Source organism: Cygnus atratus, chromosome 1 (assembly GCF_013377495.2).
Source record: "Cygnus atratus isolate AKBS03 ecotype Queensland, Australia chromosome 1, CAtr_DNAZoo_HiC_assembly, whole genome shotgun sequence".
Lineage (NCBI taxonomy): Eukaryota > Metazoa > Chordata > Aves > Anseriformes > Anatidae > Cygnus > Cygnus atratus.
Genome location: NC_066362.1, coordinates 186167416 through 186185332, shown reverse-complemented (window position 1 = coordinate 186185332; position 17917 = coordinate 186167416). Strand labels below are relative to the sequence as shown.

The 17917-nt window shown below is 39.7% G+C and overlaps 1 protein-coding gene across 4 annotated transcripts; it reads left to right on the top strand.

Moving 5' to 3' along the window:
- Positions 1–1488: 1488 nt before the first annotated feature.
- On the top strand, positions 1489–17436 carry USPL1 (ubiquitin specific peptidase like 1). 4 transcript variants are annotated; one of them, XM_050708378.1, is made up of 9 exons: positions 1489–2083; positions 6059–6226; positions 6792–6920; positions 7469–8123; positions 10347–10433; positions 10846–10975; positions 12302–12337; positions 12603–12763; positions 13954–17436. In XM_050708378.1, exons 2-9 carry the CDS (start codon positions 6131–6133, stop codon positions 15834–15836), a joined length of 3177 nt encoding a protein of 1058 aa, XP_050564335.1. In that variant the 5' UTR covers positions 1489–2083; positions 6059–6130; the 3' UTR covers positions 15837–17436. The 4 variants fall into 4 exon arrangements, with proteins under 4 accessions (XP_050564335.1, XP_035398453.1, XP_035398454.1 ...); XM_035542560.2 differs by having other exon boundaries at positions 1869–2083; positions 6059–6208; positions 12212–12337; XM_035542561.2 differs by having other exon boundaries at positions 1870–2083; positions 6059–6155; positions 12212–12337.
- Positions 17437–17917: the final 481 nt, after the last annotated feature.

Below are 17917 nucleotides of genomic sequence, written 5' to 3'. Positions count from 1 at the left end.
ATCAGAAGCCCCTTCTACTCTTCCCATGTTAACTACATCCAGTTTAAAAAGACGAAGACAGAAGTCAATGAAACCAGAAACAAGTCATGTGCTCATGCGCTGTTAGTTAACTAAAACTAAACTACATTTAGTCAAACCAAACTATGTCAGAGAAAACAACATTTGAACAAATCGCAAGCCTGACTAGATCCTAAAGCCTTCCAGCACACATCTGGAACATCCAAACCAATTCCTGGTGACTCTGGAGTTTGCATCACGTACGAACTATTACTTTAGCACTGTTTTGTTCAGGCTGAATGAAGATTTACTGTATTGTGAGCTGTTTCTTTTCTTTGCCAACATGTAAACTCTTCCTCAAGGACATGGGAAACTCCCTCTTCATATACATAAACTCAGGTCTGGATTCTTTCTCTGGCCCAAGCTTGCCTTTATTCAACCTGAACGTCAGGGAGGAACACCAGCAAATTATTCTGTGGCACTTCCCAGGATACAGAAAATATCCGAGACATAAGTTAACTTACCAAAACAGCTGAGGACAAAACCAAAACAAACAAAACAAAAACAGAAAAACGAGGTATTAGCCGACCGTAAAATCTTAACAGCATTGAGTCACAAATTCCAACTGATCAGAGAATTACAATCTATAGCAGGGCTTTTTCAAAGTCAGTCCACACTAACAAGCAGGGAAAAAGCCTGCTTAATCATTCTAGAGCTCAAATACACACAAGCGAACAGCTTTTACCCCATCATGTTAGGCAGTACATGCTTATGTTTGATGGAAGCTCAAAACAAATCAGTGGGTGCTAGTCACCCTGGGGAAAGTAAAAACTTGAGCTACAGTGAAAAGAAGCTAAAAATTTATTATTAAAATTAATATACAGAGCATATATTAATTTTCATACATTCAAACACTGTATTTTAACCGTAAGTAAGCGTTACTAGTGCTAAAACCACAGTGCACGTTGTCCTAAAATACCACAAGGAAAATCACTGCATGCATACAACTCTAGTTAAGTTACACCACAACATTATTCAACGTATTGCATTATTTGACCAGTTTTAACATTCAACTAAACTGACTGAAAAAGAGATGAAACGCACACGCCGTGTCTGATGTGCTATGTGTGCAGAAACACTGGCCTCGGTGGCTGTAGGGCCAGTTCCCCCCCTACAAAACGTACCCCAATGCGCTTTACACTCCTGTGGAAAAGAAGTTGATCCTCCACAATGAAACCAATGAGAACAATGGCTCAAAAGCCAAGGTTAAAAAGTACCCCTCACAAAATTATTACCAAGTGTCATTGCAATCTGTCTCCAGTCAGGCAAAAAAACACCCTCCAGTAAAGACACCCTAAAGCATTAATTCAGACTTCAAACCATCGCTATGCAAAGAGAAGGAAGAACTCATACAGCAAAAACCAGCTCACAGATGTTACAACAGAGCCAACAGACTATTATTTCACGACGTACAGCATACAACAACAAATGTTTTTTTCAAATCCTGACCAAGGGTGCGGTGCCAGCAAGCCAGAGGCAGGGAGCAGGCACTTGCCATGGTATCACCAGGAGGATTTCCAGGCTCATTGCTCTCCCCAGCCCAGGGGACACAGCCCCAGGTGCCCAACACCAGTCCCCTTGATAGAACCTAATGCTGTCGGCACCGAACTCCTCGCAGCCTAAGGAGAGGATGCATTGGCAAGCGAGCATCACACACCCAGCGATTCCAGCCTTATCTCCTACACACCCAACCTCCACGGCCGACCAGGAGAAGCCCTCTCGGCCACCTCAGCAAGGAAAGCCCTTCGCCACCGAGGGAAAGGAGGAGGAGGAGGAGGAGGAGGAGGAGGAGGAGGAGGAGACGCCTCAGCCCCCTCGCCCCCCCAGCCCGCAGCGCGCAGGCTCCCGACATGGCGGCGGGGAGGCGCCGGAAGCTGCGCGGCTGAGGCGGGCGGCGTGGGGAGGCAGGAGCCCGCTGGGGGACGGCCCTTGCCCGCCTAGCACGCGTGGGGCAGCCCGCTGAGGGGGCCTGGGGAGCCCGGGGAAGCGAAGGGGGCAAGGGGAGACGCCGAGAGCCTGGCAGCGGGTGAGTAGTGCGGCGTCCAGCCCCCTGGCTCGGTTGGGCTGTGAGGGAGGTGGCGGTGGAGCGGGCGCCTTGCGCGGTGCTGAATGCCGACTGAGTATTTCTTGTCAGTAGTTGTGGGTTTAAGGCGCGTGTTCCCTCAGGGAACGCTTGGTAGAAGCACTGCTCGATAAAACACCCGCAGGGTGAGGTACTGGTGTGTCTATGCACGCATGTTCCCCATGTGCTCTTTGCCTGTGTTCTGACGATTAACCGTGTATTCTTCCTTCTACAGCCGTTCCGTAGTATGGATCTCACTGGATGTGGACTAAAAACTAAGGAGGGTGTTTAACCGTAGCTTTATCTGAAGCACCTGGACACCTCTTGGTGTCGAAGGGCAGCAGCCAGCTCCAGCTGTAGTCCTAACCCCCCTCTGGCCCCAGGCTGGGGCTCTGCCTGCACCAAGCCCCTTCCTGAGATCTTGCATCTCTTAGTGGCAGCTGTAATAAACTGCACTAGTTCAGGCTCTGTTTTTGACACCTAACTCACCATTTTATCACAAGGGCTCAATGACATGACAATAAAATGCTTAATCCTTGTCCCCTTCTTATATGCTCATCAAAGCATTTACCTCAGGACATTTCAGAGAGGTCCAGCTCTCTTTTAGAACAGCAGAGCAATCACATTGCAAGCTGGCTTGCTTTGCAACATCATTCTTTTTATCTTTAGTTTGTTGTTTAGTTTCAGATTAAAAAAAAAAAAAAGATGTAAAGAACACATATATAACAAGTAACACAGGGAATATAAATTTGTATGACTTTTTTTTTCCTCAGACCTTAGTTTGTTTCTTTTCATCCTTTCTCTTCAATATTCCCTTCATGAAGGAATGAAGACTTGTAAGGTGATTTACAAGGACTTCATTCTCAAGTGTCCCTTTCACCTTTAAGCAGAGAGATTTTCTCTTCACTGAAATGTAATCACTGTTCTGTCACCTGCAGCTTGTAAAGGATTTTTGTTTTTATTGTGTCACAAGGCATAGCTCCTCTTATCAAGAAGCCGGAGTCCCTTTTAGCGTAGAAGTCCTTGACACTTTCCATGATTTCTGTCTTCTTACCTCCACAGCTCATCAGACCTTTTCATAGGCCGATTTAACTTATTAAAAATAGCAGAAAAAACTGCTATGTTTTACTGAATTTCCTGTTGATTTGTGTGTTCAGTTAGCTTGCGGAAAGGCTGGTGAAGATGTGAGCTGCCAGGGATGGTGTGGGAGTGGGAAAGAGGAGAAAAGAGAATAGAAACATCCCTATCATGCAGCAGTGAGCAGTGATCAACTAGGGAACCATAGATTACCCAGGGAACCATAAGCAGCCCAGTAATTATACCAGGTCCGCAGCACATTTTGCATTACATTTTTAAAATAAGTAGCATAAATGTTTTAAAGCATCACCCAGTAAGCTTGAAAGCACACTTCTATCTGTAATGCAGATATTACACGTTACTACAATGGGTTGTGTCAGTCCTTCGTCCAGCAGGCTTTTAAGGGGCTATTTTTCATGGCAGCTGCAGATCTGATGAGCAGTTTTTGTACTTTGTGCAGTGGTCACTAGTAGCTTGCTGTAACGTTACACATACTGATGTACAGACAGGCCCCTTGGACCCATTCTGTGCATCTAGGACTGGCAGACCAATTTTGTTCACTGGTGGTTTATGTATGAAAAAAAAAATAATTTTCTTAATGTTTATTACATTCAGAAGTGCAATAAATGGTGTGGGCTCCAGCACTGTAGTGCTACTGCTGGGTGATTCATAGAATCACAGGATCATTAAGGTTGGAAAAGACCTTAAAAGATCATCTGGTCCAACCATCCCCCTACTACCCATGTCACCCAGGGAGGCACTGTACATCTCAAAACAGTATTTAAGCTTTAAAAAAGAAGAGCAGAAATAACAGAACATACAGAGGGAAATACCTGGGGGGGGGAAAAAAACTTTTGAGAGGGGGACTTAAAAGTAAACGGAGACTTGCAAAGAAAGAAATATTGTTTATAAAATTAAGACATTCTTAAAAAGGAATAACCCATAGGTTGTTAGTGTTGCTGACCTTTCTGAGTGCGTGAAGATGATTTGTATTTATGTGGTGAGAAATTGCTTAGGGTTCCAGTCATGTCATTACATACTTTGTTTATTTTAGAGACCTGACACTGCTTCAGGCCATGGAGTTGTATAAAAGCCCTCTGGAAAAAGTTAGAGACATTCTCTTATTAGCTATAGTGCGGAGCATGAAGTTGCTATGTATTTTAGTACGATTTATACCTGCACAACTTCATTAGTTCTATAAAAATAATCAAACTCCTGGCTAGATTAAATATATGGTAAGAGAGAGTTGAGGCACGGTGTCGTAGTGCCATTGCTGCCATGTCAGAAGTTGGAGAGCTTGGCTTTCCTTTATAGTCCAATAGACTTGTATACTTTTAGTTAATCTATTAAGTTTTACCTTGAGTGAGCCTGGGACCGTGTTGCTTGTACACTTTCACCCTACTTTGAAAACTAAACATAATCTCTAAGGCACACATGGCTTGATACTTTATCACCTTTTGTTAAAACCGTTAGTTTTATAAGTCAGTTTATACTATGCTGCAGCCTGGTTAATTCTGAAAAGTGCTACTGAGCACCTTGAAAGTGTCAGCAGGACACACTAGCATCTCGTTTTGACCTTCTCAAGTGGTCATAGGGGATTGATTTGAAATGAGTTGTTACGTTTTGCAGACTACACTTTTAAAAATGTAGTGATACTGTTGATTTTTAACAATCTGTCCAGTTCTGTAGGGTCTCATTTGCCCTGGATTAGGGATGTTTTGGGGTTGAAATGGTATTTACTCATGTCTCCGAGAATGCCTTTTCTCAAAAGGAACTGCAATCTGAGTTCTGTAGTGTAAGGAAGTGTTGAAGGGGCATCGTGCTGTGGGGAAGGATGTTGGTCAGTGGAAGTAATGAACAAGAAACAGTCATGGCTCAAAGGAAGATATTAACCTTGAAGAATTTGCTATTCAATTTACCTTAACGTCCTTCTGAATCTTAAAGAGATAGATATTTATTGTAGCTATTTTTCCGTTTGAAGTCAGCAGGAACAGAAGAATTGGTTCCTGTAGTTTTAAACTCCTTTTCTGACTGGTTCAAGATGTAGTTAGCTTCAGTGCCAGCGAAGGAATGGGTTTATAAGGGCTTAAGGAGCTGCTTTCTGATGTGTCTCGCTTGTTTATACTGAAGTCTTCCACCATAAGTGTGTGTGTGTATGTATGACATGTGAGAAAGGCAAAATTTGGCCCTGAATTCCAGAAATAATACAAAATGGACTCTGTGATGTGAGTTGTAAAACATGGAATAGATTTATGTAGCAATGATACTGCAGAAGAACTTCAGTTTGCTAGGAAGTCTGTAACATCATTAAAATTACAGGAGAATTTTCCCAACAGTAACAGCAGGATGTCCTTCTGTAGTTAGAAATGGCTACATTTGCAGGATAAACTTTTTATAGTTTATTATGCATTAAAGTCACTGTTTTGAAAGCTGCTGAAGTGGTTTTTGGGCTTTTAGTTTTGTTTTGTTCCTCTGCAGTTACCTATAATTGTGTGAGAGCTTGTTGCCATTTTTAAAGAAATTCTTGAATTCCAAGGGTTAGATACAGTAAGTTGAATTGCCTGGGCAAGACATCTACATTTCTGCCAACTATAGTGCACTTGGAAAATAAATGAGACCTTGAGGGTGAAAAGAATAGATAAGTTTGCAAATTCAGGGCCTAAAGCTGTTAAATCTGGTACGTGACTTGATTTAAACTTTTGAGTTCTATATGCAGTAGAAAGTAAGTATTCTCCATTGAGAAAATACTCTTCTGAATTCATTCTCACAGAAAATATGGGCTGCATTATTGCTGGTATATTTTTTTCTCCAAAATTTAACTGATTTTTTCTTTAATTGTTGTATTCGCTTCTTATTTTTCAGGAGTCTTTGAAAAAATCCTTAGTGGTCATGACATTGTTACAAGTGACATAAATTAGCCAGTGGCTCAGAGTGATGGATACCCAGAAGACTACAAATGGTTTGCAAGTGGTTGGACAAGGGACTGGTATAGGGAAATCGACACTCCACATGGTGGGGTATTTGGGAAAAGTCAGTTGAAACTTATTTTACATGTGTGCAAAGTTCATATTTTTCTCTGCTTTGAGAGATTTTTAATTGGTCTTAATTTTACCAAAAAAAAAAAAATCTCAAAATTATTTTCCACGGAAATCTATAACAATGGCGAAAGATTATTATAACCAGATCTGTGTCTATGAATTTCTTATGGGCACTATTTTTATGACTGTGCATTCCTAAGAAAACTTATTCATAGTTCAAAGATCTGAGCTTGTGTTCCCTGGCAATAAGTGTCCTTTGGTTTAGTATAAATAAAATGAAATGTTGCATAATTGCGTTGTTAAAGATAACTTACTAAAAATTTGAATGCTTAAGTTAAAAGATAAATTCACAAAGATCGTGCTACCCTATGAATATATATCTTATGAATAAGGACGAAACCTAATCTAGTTGACTTTTTTATACTATGTTAGGTGTTACATGCTTAGAAGTTACACATTGCTTTTCTATCTTGGTGTGTGTGTATGTCTTAACTTGGGATAATATATAAAAAACAAGTTTTTCAGCTGTTTTTTTTTTCTTTTTTATTTTTTTTTAGAGCTGTAATTCTGTGGAGATAACTTCGCCTGAATATTGTCCAGTCTGCAAAGCCAAGGGCCAGATCCAAGCTTTACGCACTTACCGCATCAATTTTCAAGAGTCCATTTTTCTTTGTGAAAATCCTCAGGTATTACACTGATTGTTGGCTTGTGTCGAGGCCTTTGCCATAAGGCTTTACGCCTCTGGAGATGGGGAATGGGGGATTTGACTTCATTCTCCTAGTTGCAGAACAGCCATGTTTGTAAGACCCTGCCAACGTGTGGTCTAGTGCATCGGGATAAACTGAGAGATACCGTGCCAGTTTTGGCAGCAGTAAGCTTTCAAGCCAGAGGTGATTATGCCAAATTTGTACCCTAGAGGAATGGACTTTGCAGAATGAGAGAAAAGGGCTCTCCTTAGCAGAATTCGGGTGTCTTTCTGGGGCTGGAAGTGGAGAGTTTGGATTTTACTGGAAAAGCAATGTTGATTATTACTACTGATATAATTCACAATTGCTTTATAAGACAGTAGTTGGATAAAATTCTCTTACATGTGTTGAATTTACAAATTGATTTCATTAAAGTATCATTTTACACAAGTTCTACATTCCATTTTGAGAATGCTTGTACTTTTTTAGCTCTTGTTCACCTGAAATTGCATTGTAGATCTCATTGTAACTTTCTCCCTTTCCTTTAGTGTATCTACCCACTTGGTTATAAACCGTTTAACAGCATCATCATTTCTGCTGATTCAGAAAATCACCAAGTTCCATCTACTGATAAGAAAAGGAAACTGTGTGATATCAGTGACTTTTCTGCCACTGAATCAAATCCGAAACGAGCCAGGACTAACAATGCGGTAAAGGTTGAGCAGACTGTTAATACGGACCCTGTTGTCAAAAGCTGTGAGAATAGCTTACCTATCCCCAAGTTAAGTGCACGTGACGTGTTACAAAATGACCAGCAAAAACCGAGTAATGGGGAGTCCTTCAAGCAGAAGGTGGATTTCGAAACGACCACCAACACCAACAGCCATCAAGAAAATCTGCCTGAGACTCCTAGTCCCAGAAGACAACTCCTGCCAAATCCTGAACACTGCACGACAGCATCTGAAATATTGCTCGGAAGTGATAAAGGTTCCACAAATAACACAGATTTATGTCTTCAGTGGAGAAACAGGCATAATCTTTGTTGGCTGGATTGCATTTTGTCAGCGTTGGTACACTTAGAGACATTAAAATTTGCTCTAACGGAAAAATGTAATGATGAAAAATGTTTACTCCAGAGACTCTTAACAAAATATAATCAAGCAGCTGTGCTTCTGAATACCTGTAAAAGGAGTAAATTAAAAGGTGAGTAAATTCAGCTGCTGTTTTTTCATATGGAAACTGATCTGATATATATATTTGGAATTTAGTACAGTGCACTTAAATATGCCTCCTTTCTATTTCAAGATCACAAAAGAATGAGTTACAGCTCGGTACCATGAGTTTGCAGAGCTGTGTGTTTTATCTAGCAGATTCCCAGTAACCTCTGCAGTTGCTTTTCTTGGGGTAAAGGTGCACCCTTTGAAAGCAGACATCAAATACTAAGTATCCATGGCAATTTTTTGTGGTAACAAGTAGAGAATTTGCGAATTGAGTAGTTGAGACATACTTTTTTTCCTTCCCCTTATGTTGGTTAACTATTGCAATGCTGTTTAAGTCTTAATCTTCATTTTGGATCATTTTGGTTGTGGTTTATATCCTTGTGTAAGGGGCAGTTGCCTTATAGCACTAAATATATTCACACTGAGAAGTTATGTTCTTCTCTGGCTCCAGCTGTGTTCACTGAGGAACGCTTCCCCTGGAGTCTGCAAGCTGTGCTGTGGATGATAACACTTCCTAACCTGTTTCAGTCAGAATTAGTCATACGTATTAACCTGGTTTATGTTGTCTGGAAAGTTTTAGTAAATACTCACATGTGCAGCTTAACAGATTCAAGGGCTGTAACCTCCAAGCACAGGGGCCACGATGAGGAGCTGAGGGCAACCTCTTATGCAGCACAGCTGGAATTAGAGGAGGATGTGTCACTGTAATCTATTAGTATGGCCTTTGATCATTTTCTGTACTGTCAATCCAGTTTAAGGCTCTTAAATTAAGATTTATTTTTCCTAGTCCTTTTGATTGGACCCGTTGGAGTCGTAAGTCTGAACTTCTAAGAGATCAGCAGTTACAGAATTACTGCAGATCTTTGGCTAACCAGTACCTTTTATGATTTTTTTTCAGTAGGCATTCCAGGAAAAATGTATGCTGGAATATACAGACTATAGTACTAGAACAGCATTAGATAACTCAAAGAATATCGTATCTTTCCTGGAAAGAACAGTGGGCATATCAAAAATGGTTTAATCCAGCTTGTGGCAGAGAAAAAAGTACTTTGAAGAGGCAAAAAAAAAATCCAAAGAAATCCTGTAGTAGTTCATATATGCTATTTACCAGAAAGGTTGATTTTTAGGTTTTCAGATGTTACCTGGAAGCCCTCTACCGTCACACCACCTGAGAGATTTTTCCTTCCCCTCTGATGCGCTGCTGCTGTGTTTGCAAAGGAGCTCTGGTATGGAAGAGCCCTTTGTGGGGAAGTGGGGATGTTAGCTTGCTTAGGAAGGGCGCTGTGATATGGTAGTGTTTGAAAGAGCTTAAACCTTTTCATTTCCAGGAATTGCTGCAAAACGAGTTAGCTTATTTGGGCACCAGTGGAGAGGGGATTGGAAGAAGAGTGTTATTATGGAGATTAGGCGTTGTACTGATTTTGCCCTTCTATCTAATTTTTCAGCATCTTTTACATACGGCTCTTTTCTGACACAATCAAAAACAATAGAGCTGCAAGAGACTGTTTTTACCTTTTTTTATATACATAAATTTTACAAGTAAGAAATGGTTCCCACAGCTATTCTACATCCTTTAATTTGTGCAAGTCATGATCTCGATTGTGTAGTGGAAGTTATGTTCTTGCTTGTGCTTATAGAATGTACATGCATAAGTACCGTAACTTGCAAATTTAAAATACATATATATATATATACAAACTTTAAAATAAGCTTTTAATATTGAAAAGGCTGTCTTAGGAACTTAGTATTTAACATTTAAATGCTTTTTTACAAATTGTATGGTGTCATTCCAAAGCATGTAAGCAAATTTTTGTGCTTTTGATCTTAACGTTTAGGCTTTAAAATCTACTCTTAATCTCCAAATCTCTAGGGTTTGTAATGTCTGGCTACATTAATCTTACATGTCTTTACCATCTAGCTATCGGTATGCACTCTTAGCCATAATTTAAGTCAGGTTGAGTTGTTTTGGGTTAGCAGACTGCAGTAAAACATTTGACTTCTGTAAATCTTTTGTAAGTTTCAAATCAATTAATACCAAGCGCTGTCTATTTTTACCAACAGTTTTAGGCAGTTGTTGGTCAATGTGAAAGGTATCTGTTTGCAGAGAATGAGTGCATGTGAACATGAGTACGTGTTCACATATGTGTGGGAAAGGGTAGAGGTGTTGCACATAAATACATGAAAGCATATGTATTTGTTTCTATAGATGTTCTTCCAAAAGCAGAATTGCATCTCAATGAAATCAGAAGCAGAATTTTTACGCAGCTTCAGCCTCTGCTTAAATGTGGATTGGGTAAGTAGTCAGTGCAGCAGCTCAGTGTTTATTTCCAGAAAACTTTACAGGTAAAGCCTGTTAGCGTGTCAGCACATAAAAATATGTATGTACATACACGTGCAAGACAGCTTGCAAATGCATTTTGCGATTTGTGACACACATAATTTACCGTGTGATTAGGTGTTTTGTTATTTACCGTTTGTGAAGTTTAGAGAGCGTATTCATGTCTTTGTAACTATGCTGCATTCATGAAACTGCCTTTGAGAACAACCTGGTAACATAGATAAATCCCTTTGCTTGTGAGCATTAGAAGTACAGCCTTAGAGGGGTAGCTTGAGTTAGAATCGTAGCAGTAAGGCTGTCTTCCTTTTTGAAGTACTGTTTTCCGATCTCAAACTCGGTGACTCTTTTTTCTGCCCTGTCTTTCAAGGTGAGGAGGAAAGTCCAGTGTTTGCACTCTCTCTGCTCTTAAAACAGGATCAACAAGCTGAGAAACTATTTTTGCATTCATTTTCATGGAAGTTTGAATGCATATGCTGTGGCTACAAACACCAGGACCGGTGAGCTTTATAGATATACAGATAACTTCTGTGTAACTGTTGTACCGTACCTTTTAAAATCGGCATGTATTAGGTGATTTTTCTTCACATCTCTGGGTTATGAACAGCTTAAGCTTGTTGGTGAAGTTTTATGTGATTCTTTAGGCTTGCGTTTGCAACTGGTTTAATTGTGTCATGTCTTATCTCATGAGTCATCTCTTAATTAAGAAAGAAATATTAGGTAACTGCAAGTCCCTGGCCATGCTCACTCTCATCTTTTAGTGATGGTGTACAGCTTGTTGCTGTTCTAAAGGATGTGTGCCTGGCACACGTTTGCTGTTGAAGGATATCTGTAACATTCACTCGGATTACAAAGAATCAGAGATTTGCAAACGTAATTTATATATTTTAAAATAGTATTACAGGGAAGTAATTTCTTGAGAATTGATTTAGTTCGTGTAGCTGCAGGTGCCAGCTAGTCATTTTGGCTCCTTTTAAGAGTCAACAGAAGAGGCACCTTCAGAAGACAGCTCATTTCACTTGAAAAATACTTGTTTCTATCCATTATTTAAAGTTTATACAATAATCTAGATCCACAGGTGCGAAGAGACTAATTATATCTGTTAGACAGCCAGCTAATGTGTAGTTCTGGTGAATAAGATGTGTTCAAGAGCTTTTGTTACATACTTTGTTCTTTAAAAGGTTGAAAAATCTGGGGTAGGTTGAATGTAGAGAAAATCCTTCCTGTGGCTAGTGAATGAAGAAGCTACCTTACTTTGTATCCCATACGTTGTGTTTTCGTACAATATAACCCCTGTGCAATCTTTGCTCTGAATGTACTGTCCTTTGAAAATAACTCCTTGTTTAACATGTATTGTGAGGTAGTTTGTTACTACTTCCTTCTCTCCTTGACACTTTGTATTAGCTAGTAAATTATGCAGATCCTGGTGGAAGCTCTGTCTTGCACTGAAAAGGGAGCAGAGATAACATGCTAAGGGACAAAGAGCAAATAATGAGCAACTGAAGGTCACAGAGCTGCTGAGAACAAACGGGGACTGATAGTGTTTGGCAGAACTGAATCCAGCGCTCACTTGGATGTGATGCAGTCACAGTGGAATTCACACAAATGGCATGCATCTGAATAGAATTTGTCTTTGTCACAACGTTTTTGTGACTTTTTCCCCTTGTAAAGTGCGTATATTCATTGTTTTCTGATCAGCAAGTCATCTTACTCTTTTTTTTTGTGTGTGTTTCCAGATGTAGGAAAACACTAACAACATTCACAAATATAATCCCCGATTGGCATCCACTTAATGCTGTTCACATTGCTCCCTGTAATAATTGCAGTGACAGATCTCAAAGAAGACGGATGATTTTGGAAAAGTAAGTTTGAATATGTGAACTTGAAAATAAAATGGATAAAATTCTGGGATAAAATGGATAAAATTCTCATTTACTGAACATAGTATCGGTTTCAAAAACAAACTGTTACCATAGGTTTATAGGGGTGCAGAACTTTAAACTGATAAATACTTAAATGCTGAAATCACAAATAGCATTTAAAAAGGGTGAACACTGTAATTTTCCATGAGGGATTTTTGGCACTCTTTTGTTGTAATAAACTGTTTCTTTATTGTCTCTTTATTAGAATACCCTCAATATTAATGATACATTTTGTGGAAGGTTTGCCACATAACGACCTGAGGAATTATTCATTTCAGTTTGAAGAAGATTTCTACGAAATAGCATCGGTTATTCAGTATCAAACAAATAAGAAGCATTTCATAACCTGGTCTTTGAATCCTGATGGTAAGAACCATAAATTCTGGTATAATACTTTGAGTCCTACATTGAATAGTGTTTTATGGGTTATTGAATAATCTCAGCTGTCCATATACAATAACAAGGATGTCTTTGTCTGTATCCTAAACTTCATGTTAGGATTTTGTGAATAACTGTAGGAACTTTGTTGGTCAGGGTGAAGGTTTCATTTTGGTTTAATTGACTTGTTCAGCAGTGTTCTGTCCTCACTGTTAAAAATTACTTGGGTAGAGTCATTTCCTTTCATAACTTTGTAAAAGCTAAAAAATCCTGTCTAAGCATGGCTGTTGAACAAATAGTCTTGGTTATTTTGAAGCAAGTTATTAATACTTTCTTGATTGGAAATGGGGAAACCTATGGAACTATCAGCATTAATGACATACCTCGTCATTTCTGAACTTTGTTGCACCTGAGGGGTGAGAGGCACAAATCCATGTTACAAACATTGGTAATAGCATGATGGCCATACTACTGGCAGCAGCAGAGCTTCATCTGAGCGGAAAACCGTAATCACAGAAGGCCAAAAGTTGGCGTACTGATTCTCGTGCTTCTGCAGAGGAAGTGAGGTGCTGTCTTATGAAGTGTTCTGACAGTATGAAGATTGTTTACTGCCTGAGTTTAAGAAGAAATAAAAAGGGGAAACAGCTAGAAAGCACCTGGTTATGAACATCCTATACATCATGTATATGCTCTGTAAATCTATTTATTAATTTTTAAAGCTATAAAATATTTGTTCATGATCTGTGAATAATTTGCAGGTGACGAGGCAGATTCTTAACATGATCAGTTTCTGCTAAGCCCCCCCTGCTTCCCACTCAGGCAATGAAAAGTTCTACTGAGAAACTTAATTTTAGAGGTAGTTCTTCTCTCAGACGTGTGCAGGTATTTTCAGTCAAGATGTCAACATCATTAGCAAAGACAAAAAAACGTAGCTTTGTTTTTTGGTTGACCTAGTCTGACCTGTAATAATACTGCTGCAAATTCTGCTTGTGGGTGATCTTTTCGCAGTGGAAACCTGCCGGTTTTCCTCTGATGTAATAAAGAAGGGAGAAGAAAAATGATTATTTTCTGCCTGTCAGGGGAGTGGGTTAATAAAAATGTTTGACAAGTGTCAGAGGATAGTGACTTCAATTTTAAAAGTCTCTGAGTCTTTACACTGGTTGCTATTTATTTTTCAGGAACTTGGCTTGAATGCGATGATTTAAAGGGTCCATATTGCAGGAGACATAAAAGATTTGAAGTTCCTCCAGGAGAGATTCATATTGTTATCTGGGAAAAGAAAACATCCCATGTGCCAGAACAGAATTCCAAGGCTCAGGGGAAAAATGTTGAAGATTCACCTTCTAATAACGCACAGTCAAGTTCCACAGTGTTGCACTGTGGTTTTGATAACACCATAGACAAAATACTTGCAGAACATCACAAAGAGGATTCCGTGAGAATTCCAGATAAGAAACAACAGCAGGTAGCTGAGGTTGAAACTCATCATGGCTTAGAAAATCTGGCATGCGATGATCTTGTAACTGTGATGCTCGAAGAGCTTCAGGTTGACTCAGAATGTAAATCACTGTCGAACGGACAGATGGTGGGAAATAGCCGTGTTGAAATGGGCACACTGGAACAGCAGGAATCAGCTCTTTCACCTAACGCTCCATGTGAGATTGCTGCAGCTGGTCTAGCTATGAACAACACATGCACACTACCTGAAAATTCCAGCGTTTGCTTACCTCTACAAGAGTCGAACCCAGCAAATATCACTCCTCCTGTGCCCCAAAATCACAACCCCGACCCACTTGACTCACCACTTGCTCAAAGCACAGATGACAGAGCTAATTTACTTAACAGAGAACAGGGTTTAAATTCAGAACTAGAGATAAACCGTAAATTGCCACCAGTAGGGAATATCGGACAAAAATCACCTGACTTGAAAGGTGCAGGCAAAACTGTAGTTCATTCTAAGGTTGCAAATTCTTCTGCTGATAATAATTCCTTTCAGCCTTCGCACAAAGACCAAAAAAGAGGATTTGTTGGAAGCTGGGTAAAAAAAATGTTAAGCAAGAATACTTCTTTTATGCCTTCAAGTGCCTCAGCTCCAAAGATTGAGAGAAGTTGCAGAACTCCCTCAGTGCAAAAATTAAATGACATGCCGTTGCCAGTTAAAAGAGCGAGTAACTTTGGGGGATTTCAAGGCAGAGGCGTGAACAAAACAACTGAGGCCCCAAAGTCATCGCTTCCTCGGAGCAAAGGTACTAATTTTTTATCAAATTTCAAAGGATTTTCTCAAGGCACTTGTCTTCCTATGAAAAATCATGCTGCTCTTGAAGGCCCAACTTGGAATAAGTCGGGAAATACGCTGAGTACCTCTGGTAAAACGACTCAATTCCATTCACCGAGCTATAATGCTGGGAAGGTGGAAGAGTCAGATAGTGACAAAACAAGAAAGCTTCGCCTAAAACTGTTAAAAAAACTTAATGCTAAGAAGAAGAAGTTGGCTTCGCTGGATAGACTGGCGGTGGAACAGATGAAACGTGGAAAACCCGTGACTGGGGAGGTGAGCACCCCGTCACAGACCGAGTCTCACAGTGACAGTGAGTTGCTGCAGAGCTTCTTGAGGGAACTGCAGGATCAGATTGATGCTGCAGGTAGTCCTTCGGAATTCAGTGTGAACTCAGGGTGCGCTAGCCGTAATAACAACGATGAGATACTAGCGGAATTGCTGTCCCCTACTTCCACTGTTGCTTCCTCGGAGGTTCCAAGAAGTGACGATGAGTGCATGTACATGGAAATGGTGGACAGCAGCGGCCCAGCAGCGCTGCCTGCTGAGGAGAGCGCTGTGTCGCAAGCAGCAATGACAAGCGAGGACCACAATTACTACAGTCCTGTAAAGGACAGTAATTATGAACTTCATACCGTGAGCAAACCCGGTGTGAAAAAACTCGCTTTTGAAAGCCCCACCAGGGAAGATATCCTTGAAGATCTGTTCTCCATTTCAGCACCAAGCTCGATGGCTGGTGACATAGATTTACCTCATTTTGATGAAACTCTGTTTGAAACTTGGTAATTACTTGGTTTCTTGGTTTTATTTTTTTCCAACATGATGTATATTTTGAAACAAATCACTATTAAGTTATATTTCCTAACTAGTTTAGTTGTACACTGGCTGTACTTGAACAATTTGCACTTGAGGTGGTTTTTTTGTGAAATTTTATTGTAGTATACAAGTAAGGTTTTAATGTGTTTTATTTTTCCAAAAAACAGTTATTTTAGCTGTCAAATGTAATTATGTTTTTAATTAAAGCTCCAATGAGTATTAATTTTTGCTTCTTTTAATATGGAAAACTTACCCATATTTTATTGAGTTTGAAAAATAATTTCAGTATCCTTGATGGTGTAAGAAATACCTAGGCAGTACTGATCTATTTTTCAGGATTACCCAACTCCTGGTGTCTTTTTGTCTAACTTTTAAAAAAAATTGCACACAGAAACGAACCTTGTGTAATAAGAGATGTTTGCATCCTTTGGCACAATTTTCAACACTAAACTCAGAGGTGGTGTTCTGTTAGGAACTCTTCTCAGAGTTACTGTTCTATAAGCTCTCCCTTCCTCGGATCCAAGGAAGGACTGATACAAAATAGTAGTTCTATTTAAAGTTATGGCACATGCTGAGCTTTTATCCTGGGTATCTGAAATATAATTTGTCAGAATCTTCTTCTGAGCTAGCTCGTTTTTTTAAGTAAAATGAGTAAGAGCACGGCCAGAGTTTGCCGTGCTAAGAAAGGATACCAAATGTAACTTTTATTTATGCATTGCTGCAAAAAACAATAATATTTCTGAGAATCGAAGTGAACTGTAAGTTAGCACCCTGTACTGTTGTCTGTAGGAGTTTTTTGTGGCTAGAGCAGCGTAGCTCTGTCTGTGTGTGAGAGAACGCCAAGGAGAGACCAGGTTGATTGGAAGAAGGTAATGAAGTTCATGGCAAGATTGCACTGAGTAGGCGAAGGGAAGAACGTGCACACGCTGGTTGTTTCTGGATCTGCTTATAGCTGTCATTTTGCTAGGTGGGAGTCTTTGGAAATCGTAGACACAGAGCTGAGGGTATTATATGCTAAATTGGATTAACTGTACATTTTTCTTGTACTTGGAAATACCGAGGATTTTATCAGCAAATCTTTGTTTTGGCCATTTTTAGGGATACTCTGCATTTTTTCACTTAGACCCCAAATTCAAATCAAGTCTTCCATCTTAACTCTTCAAATAGATCTATTTGAACATCATTGTCAATACAGAGCATGGCTACAGATAGAAATGCTCCTTGATAGCCTGAACCAAGTTCAAAAAGTGATTGTAAAACTGTCAGTGACACTGAATGCACCTCGACAAGCTATTTCGGTTGTGATTCCGGATGTGTTTATCAAACTGGCATTTAAGACAATGAATATTTTCATTCTTGAAATACCATTCTTTGTAAAGAATGGGAGCTCCTCTGCATTTTAGATGTTGTAACTGATACATTACAATAAAAAATAAATCAACAGGTTCTGAATGTGAAATGCCAGTGTACTGCTGGTGAAATGTTTGTCTATTCCCTTATTAAAAAATAATGAATTGTTGAGCAAATCTAGAGTTTGACTTACTATATAAAAACAGTGCCTCTGCACTTGGGTGGGTAATAGGATCTTCCTGGGGAGTTTTTCATGCAGTGGTTTCTCTAAGCAGTGGGAAGCTGCCTCCCAGCGGAGATGCTGTCGGGGATGAGTTGATTGCAGCTCCATGCAGCTGTGAAGTAGGAACTCGTTCACCACTGGCTCGGGGCACAACACAGACCCAGGGTTTTACTGCTGCTGGTCCTGTGCAGGTGAGAATCACATTCAGCTGTGATTGAATGAAAATTCCTGGACCAAAGGAAGAATTTGGAATTTGGTGGCTACTGAACTTTTTGTTCCAGACTAGTTGTAAAATGCAGGGTGCATGATCAGCTTTTTATTTCCCATAAAGAAAATAAAAAGTATTCGTTTTCTGTCAATTATAAGTCTACTAGGTGGGCATATAGCAAATACAATTAACACTATTTTGGAGGTTTATCAGTGTTAAGGGTCAATTTCTAAAAGTCTGATGGCTTTGTGCACTTGAAGGGATTGTCAT